Consider the following 8,794-nt stretch of genomic DNA (forward strand, 5'->3'; position numbering starts at 1 on the left):
TCCCGTACGGACGAAACGTCAATGCCCGGGCTCGGCGAGATCATTATAAAATGTTACCGGTCTCATTAACTGGCGAGAGCAGAGGGAACATTTCAATAAACACCAAAACAACGACAGTCCCAAAATTAAACCTGTTCTGCCTTGAGCGGCTCGGTAAGCAACCGAACCAGCCTTCGCACGGTATCTGGAAATCCCTCCCCTTAATTGTTTTAAGTGATAAATATCACGCTTTGCAGAGACAAAGAAGCGCAATAAAAGCACCTTATATTATGATACGGAAACCCCCGTGTGCGCGTGCACACGCTCATTCTCTTTGGTTACACTGTGCACAATACGTCTTGGTTCATTAAAGCAAAATCTCATTCACTATCAGTTTACAACCCCAAAAGTCATTTGAACCGCCAGGGAAATAGGATTCCATTACATTTCAGGGTTATCTTAATATATGAGCCTGTCTCCCAGAACCATTCGGCGGTTATTAAAAAGGAAAACACTCGCAGTATTGCAATGTTACCTCTGGTTTTATCGCCGAATGAATCTGAGCACACAAAGCAATTAGCACCCCGCATATATTCTCCAACCCCTCCCTTAATTCCTTCGCCCACTGTAATTTCTACTTCCATTGCCGCTCTCTGCTTTAGTTCATTATTGTGAGGCAGGGAACGCCTGGGAGACACTTTTTTTCCGCCCGATCGGAATGCAGGGACAGGAACGTGCGAACGGCACGCCGAAATCCCTCAATTTCCTCCGGAGCTCAGTCCCAATGCGATTTTCCCTTCCTCGGAAATGACACGGAATGTCATTTCCCACCCGCTGCCATCTTTCCCGCCGTAGTCGTCGGGCGAGGAACCCATGAGACACGTCTTTGTAACGCAACGCTTCTTTAAAAAAAAAAATAATAAATCTAAAAAAATGAAAGCGATACCTGGCTTTCTGTGGGTAACGCGCGTCTCCCGATTTGAAAAGTGGGAGACGACGGCGCGCAATGGGGGAAGAGGCGATGGAAGAAAAAGGAACGGCGCGATTCTGAGCGGCAGCGAAAGGGCGTGCGATGCGTAAGCAGAATCGTGGAAGCGCTGCTGTAAATTCTCTGCCCCGCAGCCGTTGGCAGGAGCCGGCTGACAGCTGGGGCAGCGTTCTCTGATTGTATCACTGTTTGATTTGCTTCCCTAATCGCGCAGGTGCTTAGGAACGGCAGCCAATGCAGCGAGAGCTTCAGGGCCTACAGTTAATGAGCAGGAGCTAATGCTATCGGCGGGGTGAAGCCGTACCACACAGATGCTGGGTGACACCCGTCTCACCTCTCCAGACCTCTTTACTCACGCACTGTAGGGGGAGGGGGAGGAGGTACAGCCTCTTTACCCAGCACACACTGCTGCAAGCCTCTACCTGCCCTGCACTGTTGTAGGTCTACTGGGCTCTTTACCCACCATGCACTGCTGTGGGTAGAGGACAACAGCCCCTTTACCCAAGATGCACTGCTTCAGGTTTAGGACTACATCCTCTTTACCCACCATACTCTGCTGTTTCTCTCATGCGGTCCACCATGGGGCGGGGGCGACGGGGTCAGAAGGCTGGGCCGGCATGTCGGAGGGAACCGACGGCATTTATTCTCCTGTCAGGAGGATGAAAGGGAATTTGCCCTCCCCCTCCCCCGCCCCTCCTCCCTCCACTCCGGGAGCAGCGAGCGGCACGTATCAATCTCGTCCCATGGAGCGCATCCCTCGTTACCGCGGCGCTGACAGCGAGTTTACGGCACTGACCTGCCGTGCCACCGCGTCCCATAAGCGGAGTGAGTGATGGCAGGCTCGCACAGCACACACAATAGCCACCTCCTTCCCCCTCCCCCTCTCCCTCTCCCGCTCCCGCTCCGTCTCTCTCTTTCTCCCAGACACACATGCACTCAGGAAACCGGATTCTCCTGCACAACTCAGGATCACAGCAGCTATTTCCCCCTCCCCAAAGCCTCGGGAACAGGCCAAATTTAAGAGAGAACCATGAATGTGCGAGCTTGTGTTCTGGGGAAACGTAGGCCACGTTGTTCGAGGACAGGGAGGAAGGTAGGCGAGTCTCAGTAATGGAAAACCGTACATAGACTCCACCAGTGCTGAAACCGTGAGGACCAGGCAGCCTTTTAAAGGTTGACCCAACCCAACGAGCTCAATACAGACTGCAGCAGATACTCCTAACCCACTGTGAAACATCTCTGGAGTCCTACAGAACCTTGTGATCTCTTCAGTTGTCTGTCATGTGACTGCTTCGCCCCTCCCCTTCAGGCTGTGACCCTTCTGACAGGCAGCGCTCATATCCATTCAGACAGGAAAGAGGGCTGACCAACTGCTTTACTGTGGGGGGGGGGGTCCCAAACATTATAAGCCACATCCACACTGCCTGGCATTCGGCCTTGGAGCTAAAGTCGTGGCCAAATATAGAATCGCTTTTGACACAAGGTAAAACATCTGCATGTACTGTCTGCATCTGCGTTTAAATATGACTGGTGTGGAGTCACAGAAAGATGCGGAAATTACCCGTTGAAAACATACTTGTGGAAAATGTTATTTTAATCATTCAAGCAGTTAGCAGATGTTCCCATCCACAGCTTTTTGCATTTTCATTTACAGTATCCATTCATACTGCTGGATATAAACTGAAGCAATATACACTAGGTACCCAAGTCGAATCTGCAGCTTTTACCCCCAGTATACTACATTGCCACGTCTCGCATTTTGGGAACATAAACATACCAGAGTTATGGGGCGAATACCTCCAAATGTATCCCTCAAACAGGAGAACATGAGCACAAAAGGCTCGCAAAAGATCCTATGAATCCTGTGTGGATCTTCACCTCGATACTCTGCAGTGCCCAGTCATACGCAGACGCTCAGACGCTGATCTTGGATCAGTTAAGAAATGAGAGCGACCAGGTGATGGAGGCAAAGCTAGTTGTGCCGCAAAACTACGACAAACTGTCAAGGTCGCCGGTTGGCTTCCCATGCGAAGGACCGCTGAGGTACCTTGAATGCGGTGCTTAATCCAAACTGCCTCAGTAAATATTTGGCGGTAAAAACCGTAAGCCGGATTACAGCGTCTGCCAAACTGCAGTAAAGCGAGTTCTGTGAGTTAAGAGCATCCGCTAAACGCCCAAATATAAATGTCTATTACAGGAGCGAAGCGTGAAGAAACGTTTTATCTGCATTTTTTCGCGTTGTCGTCTATGCACAGGACGTACTGTCAGAGAAGCGGCAGGCGAAACGTTTACCCTCTGCGATCAGTTTAGGGGAGATTCAGAGGTGAAGAACGGCAATCTGGGAACGGGTTTGCGTGGCCTGCATTTCCGCAAAGTCAGTGAAAGGGGAGAAGGGATATCTGCAGGGTACCGCCACGGAAAACAAGCCTGCTGTGTTATCTCGGCATGGCCCTTTCTAATGGCGTCGTAGATTTCGGCGAAGCTCGGAGGGCGGACAACAGCCAGGGTGGCGTGTTGCGTCTTGTCGGCATTCGTAAACAGCGATTTGTCTCATGAGTGGACGCCGACTGTGGGGCTCCCCGCCGAGTTTTGAATCGCCTCAGTCATTCCTGAGCCACGGCACGATAGGCCGAAATGCAAGTACAGACGTTAAAGCAAAGTGCCGGCATAAAAAAATATTCAGAGGAAGAGTTTGCCCGCAACACTCAAATGGCTCAAAGCCTACTGGGACATGGATTTTGCTTCAAACTGTAAGCTTCACTGAGCTTCTTGCTTCAGCTTCCATCTCTTAAAATAGAAAATACCAGGCTAACTAAAAGCAGGTCTGACCCTGACTGTGAAAGTTGTAATCGTTAATTCAACATTTGGTTAGTAAGTCAGCACAGTTATTGTGCAAGTCCAAGTTCAGGACCACGTGGTCACATTGTAGCAGGGCTTCTCAACCACGATCCTGGAGAACCACAGTTGAACAGCTGAAATTTTGGTTTCACCTGAAATTCAGTTTTTACCTGAAAAGCAACCTGACCCAAGAAACGAGGGAAGGAGAGTTAACCCTTTCAATCCCAAGAGTGCCATAGGAAATCAAAATGGCTGCTATACTATTGTTTTGAGCCCCTATTAAAACCCTACTACATTCTCAACTTTCTCAATTATCTCAACCAAAGCAAAAACCTTTTGGGATTTTGGTGGAGACACTTCATATCAGGCTTGGGTTTGAAAGGGTTGATCATGTTGTCAGCTGCTAAGCATGACGTAACACCAAAAACGTCTGTCCAGGACCAGGGACGAGAAAGCAGCTCTCCTGGATCAGGATTGAGAACCCCATGCATTATAGAATTAATGACAAAAGACTAGATAAAATGCAGTACATGGCTGCATTATGCTTTCAAAAACAAAAAAGCTCTTACACTTGTTGAAGTGTGTATTTGTGAACACCATCCAATTCATAAACACCAGCTAAACACAAGCATTCAAGTAAAAAGAACCAATGGTGTCTTTATTTTTTGCTTTTTTGCCCTTTTCTTACAGAAATAGTTTGGTTATCCCGAACATTAAAACGTGTTCACTTTCATTTATTCCCAAACCAAAATCTTGTTTGCATTTAATTTTCATGGAGAAAAAACTACTTTTTTCCTCTTCTGAAAACACAGATGTTTGTACAAACTTCTATGAAAAGACATTTACTGTAAGTGTCTTTTATCGCCTGAAATCAAAAGGAGAAATCAAAGCACAAAGCCCGTCACGCGCCAGGCGAATGTTCGGCGGCACCGACCATCAAATTCACCCGCGCTTTCCTTTATCGTCCCTTTTTTGTCCTTTTTCTATCCCTACAGAACTCTTGGATTTTAATTACGCAAGTGCTACTGGGAGAAAACTTCAAATACAAAAGATGTCAAAAAAAATTGGAATTTATATTTTCTGCCCTTTTATCTCTGAGGCTTTGCTTACGTGGCTTGTTTTGTAAAGGTAAAGCGCGTCTCAAAGTTCAGCGCGGCACCTCGTCTTGTTGCAGACGCTTGGCTTCAGGCTGTCTCTTCAGTACTCTGCTAATTGCCGTTGCCTCCCACATTTTGGTCGCCTTCGGTTTCCTCTACGCGGAGCCGCAGAAAGGGGAGAGCAGATTTTCGAGAGAAGCGATACTAGAAGTAGGCCCCGCCGTTTCATCTCGGTGCAGCCTTTTCAAGCGCCGTCTCAGATTCTCTCTAACGGATGACAACTGGGTCAGGTGCCGCCGTCTCACAAACATTTGTAAACACCCATTTGTCCGTTTAAGATCCTGCGATCGTTTTACCGTCTTTATCTTTAAATTGCCGCTTTTCTAACTGACGCTTTTTTAGAGGCGCCCTGGTTTCCAGCCCTCTCCCTCTCAGACGGAGCGCCAAAAACCGGAAAGTAGAATCGAGGGTCCCAGAGTCTCACATCCGTGCGGATTTGAAATGGGGTCTAGTTCAGCGGTCTGATCTTCCAGAAGAATCTGCTCCGTGCTGCCCTTCGCACAGGGTCTCCAGTGCCCGGGAGGAGGGGGGGGGGGGGGGGGGGGGGGGTGAGCTGGATCTGTCTGCTCTGCCGTTCATCTGAGTCTTCCTGCTGCAGCTTCAATGAGCATCAATCTCGAGAGAGAGAGAGAGAGAGAGAGAGAGAGAGAGAGGCAGCGAACAGGGCAGCGCCGGGAGCAGAAAGAGAGCAACGGTTTTGGCGGAACGGTCAGGTCCATTTGAGGAGACGGGAGGAGAGCAGCCCGGCTCTTGGCTGAGGAAGGCGCGTGCGGGGGGGAGTGGTGGTGCGCGTCTCTAGGTCTGTTTCAGACGTTTCCGGGGCGGGCCCAGGAAGGGACACTGCGCCGACGCCAGAGAGCGGTACGCCTCCGCCACCAGGTGAGGGTGAGAGCCCACCATCGACTTCCAGCCCAACGTCTCCATCACATCCGAGGCGTGGCTGAGAGAGAGAGAGAGAGAGAGAGAGGGAGAGAGACGGAGAGGGGGGGAGAGAGGGAGAGACAGAGAGAGGGAGAGAGAGGGGGAGAGAGACAGAGAGAGGGGGGGAGAGAGGGAGAGAGGGAGGGAGAGAGAGAGAGAGAGGGAGGGAGACAGAGGGGGGAGAGACAGAGGAGAGAGGGAGAGGGGGAGAGAGGGAGAGACAGAGAGAGGGAGAGGGGGAGAGAGAGAGAGAGAGAGAGAGGAAGGGAGAGAGAGGGAGGGAGGGAGGAAGGTAGAGAGGGAGGGAGAGGGGGGAGAGAGCATAAGTGAGAGAGTGAGTAAGTAAGAGAGAGGGGGAGGGGGAGGGAGAGGGAGAGAGAAAGGCATAAGGAGAGGGAGGGGGGGAGAGAGAGAGAGAGAGAGAGAGAGCAGGGCATCACTGAGTGCACTCAATACATTCCCAACATGACAACACGTGCACACACATGCGCGCACGCGTGCACACACACACACACACACACACACACAGACTCAGTAACACACAGACCATGGACATACATAATAATCTCCACATCAGAGACTGGAGCCGATTGGCTCTGAGGAGCAGGACTGAGGTCCGCATCGGCAACGAGAGCCCCACCCCACTAACCCAGGTAACACGCCCGCGTGTCGGAGGAAGTCATCCAAGGTAACGCTCCCCGAACTTTCCAACGCCTCATCGGTCCGCCGCGAAGGCGCGCGGCCGAAAGGGTTGTGGGCCAGATTCTGCTCATTTCGGTTGCGGTAAAAGCACAAAAGAGAAATGCGTCATGAGTGATGCCGGCCCCGCCCCAAACCGGAGCTCGGCCGCCGGAGAGACAGCCGCGCGTCCGATGACTGATCCCGCAATCTCCTCTCAAAGGTCACGGGGGAGGCGCGAGGCCGGCTGACGCTTCGGCGAAAGGTCGCCCTCCACACTCCAGCGGCTCGCCGAGTGCCGTGCTCCGCGCCGCGGTGCCGGGCGTGGAGCAGGCGGGTATTCATCCCGGGAAGACAGGAAGGATTGATCATAACTGAGCCCACCGTTGCGTTATAAAGCAGTTCTCACCTGCGTTTCATTCAGTCATCCGTCAGCACGAGGCCGACGGAGCCGTCTTTGATTGTAGGTGTTTAGGCGATTATCACGCTACACCTGCCTTGTCAGCCATGCTGATGAGTCATTCGCCACTTAACAATGATTGACAGCAGTATTCCCGTCTTGATCTAGAGCTGCATTCAGAGATGTGACATTAGCATATTTTTATAATGCCGTGCTATATATTTTTGTAATCTTTGGGAAGTACCCTGCAAGCATTAAAAAGCACAGTGATATCAGCTGCAGGAAATAAAACACGCAGAAGACTATTCATAAGAATGAAATGGTTAGCTGCAGGCATGGATAATGGAAAAGAAACCAGATTAAAACATTAAAACAATGGTAATTAAAGGAAAATGTAAGATTTACACTTTGTCATTGAATTTAATCACATTAAAGTTTTAACTGTATCTCGGTCGTTGCATAATGAAGCTCGGTGTAAACTTGTCCATGGGAAGAGATGCTTCTCTCTGCATTGATGAAGTTGGGTGACTAAAGAGTTTTGCTTCGCTTTCTGCACATCGTGCAGTCCAGTCATATTTCAACGTATTGATGTTTTTTGATATGAGGCTCATATAGACATTGACAAAGTGACAATTTTACTAATATTGAAATATTTAACAGCACAGATACACAGCAATGCAGATGCAGATAACAGCACGCTGTCCTTCCCGGTCCAAACCTAAAAGAATGCCGGCTTCATTGGCACGTCAGGAGCTTGTTTTGCACATACAGTGCTGCCTGCACATCTGCGGACAGTGACACAATTTTTGTTTTGGCTCTTTACTCCAGCACAATGGATTTTAAATGGAACTGTGGATACGAGGTGAAAGTTCAGGGTGCCAACTTTAATTTCAGGATATTTACATTCGTATCGGGTGAATTTGGGTTCATATACATGCCGGGGTAGGACTTACAGGCCTTTTAATACAGAGTTCCCCCTAGAACAACAAAACATGCTCTGAATGTTTTGAGTTTGACGCTTGTTTTATTTATTGTTTTGTCTAGGTTGTGTGTCTGCTGAGCCATGTTAGGAAAACATTCTCTAGCAGTTCAATATTATTGCTCCTCTCGTGTATTCTGATTTCTCTAGTCAACCAGCGGACCATATCAACGAGGCTTCTGCCAGTGCCACTAAACACGTGTTGCACAATGCCCCGTTGAACGTTACCAGCATGACAGTATTCGGTGAGAATAGATACCGTGGTACTCGGGGAAAGGCACAGCACAGCAAAACACAGACTCCGCCATCTTGTTTTGCAAGGCTATTGTGGGAGTTTCATTGGTGGGTCTGAAGCTTTCTCCATTATTGCTTTCAGTAGGAGGGTCGTACCACCAAACTTCCTGCTTAGCCAATGCTTAAAAAGATTTTTAACGACTACTACAAGTTTGTTGGTTTTGGGGAAACCACTTGGCCGAACCCCACTGGCCAGACTCACAGTGTGGGCACTGCTGGATAAAGCCCTCAAGCCCTCACATCGCCATGATGTAACCTGAAGGTATAAATGCATCACCACGCCCCTCTGAACTGCAAATAAATACACATTGATTCTCTTGGACTCTTGGATTTTACCAGCCAGTTTAATAACCTGACTAAACCATTTCATCGTTTGCTCTGCTAGAAATAACATCTTAACTATTGCACTGGGCCGGCCAGCAGAGGATGGGCTCCCACTCTATGAGTTTCTCCTTCCCAATTGGGGAGTTTAGTTTATTTTATTTTATTTTTACCTCAATTGTTCCTTTTTGGAGGTTCGAGCTTGTTTAGTTTTTTTTTTGTTGCTCATTTTCCTTCCC

The 8,794-nt window shown here is 49.2% G+C and overlaps 1 protein-coding gene across 3 annotated transcripts in view; it reads right to left on the reverse strand.

Moving 5' to 3' along the window:
• Positions 1-4,436: 4,436 nt before the first annotated feature.
• Positions 4,437-8,794, reverse strand: part of LOC133115101 (speckle-type POZ protein-like) — an 88,301-nt gene continuing 83,943 nt past the window's right edge. For all 3 annotated transcript variants that reach the window (XM_061224832.1, XM_061224834.1, XM_061224835.1), the window contains one exon: positions 4,437-5,902. In XM_061224832.1, coding sequence (XP_061080816.1) covers positions 5,758-5,902 — 145 coding nt within the window. In that variant the 3' untranslated portion in view covers positions 4,437-5,757. The remainder of the gene's footprint in view (positions 5,903-8,794) is intronic.

Source organism: Conger conger, chromosome 16 (assembly GCF_963514075.1).
Source record: "Conger conger chromosome 16, fConCon1.1, whole genome shotgun sequence".
Classification (NCBI taxonomy): Eukaryota; Metazoa; Chordata; class Actinopteri; order Anguilliformes; family Congridae; genus Conger; species Conger conger.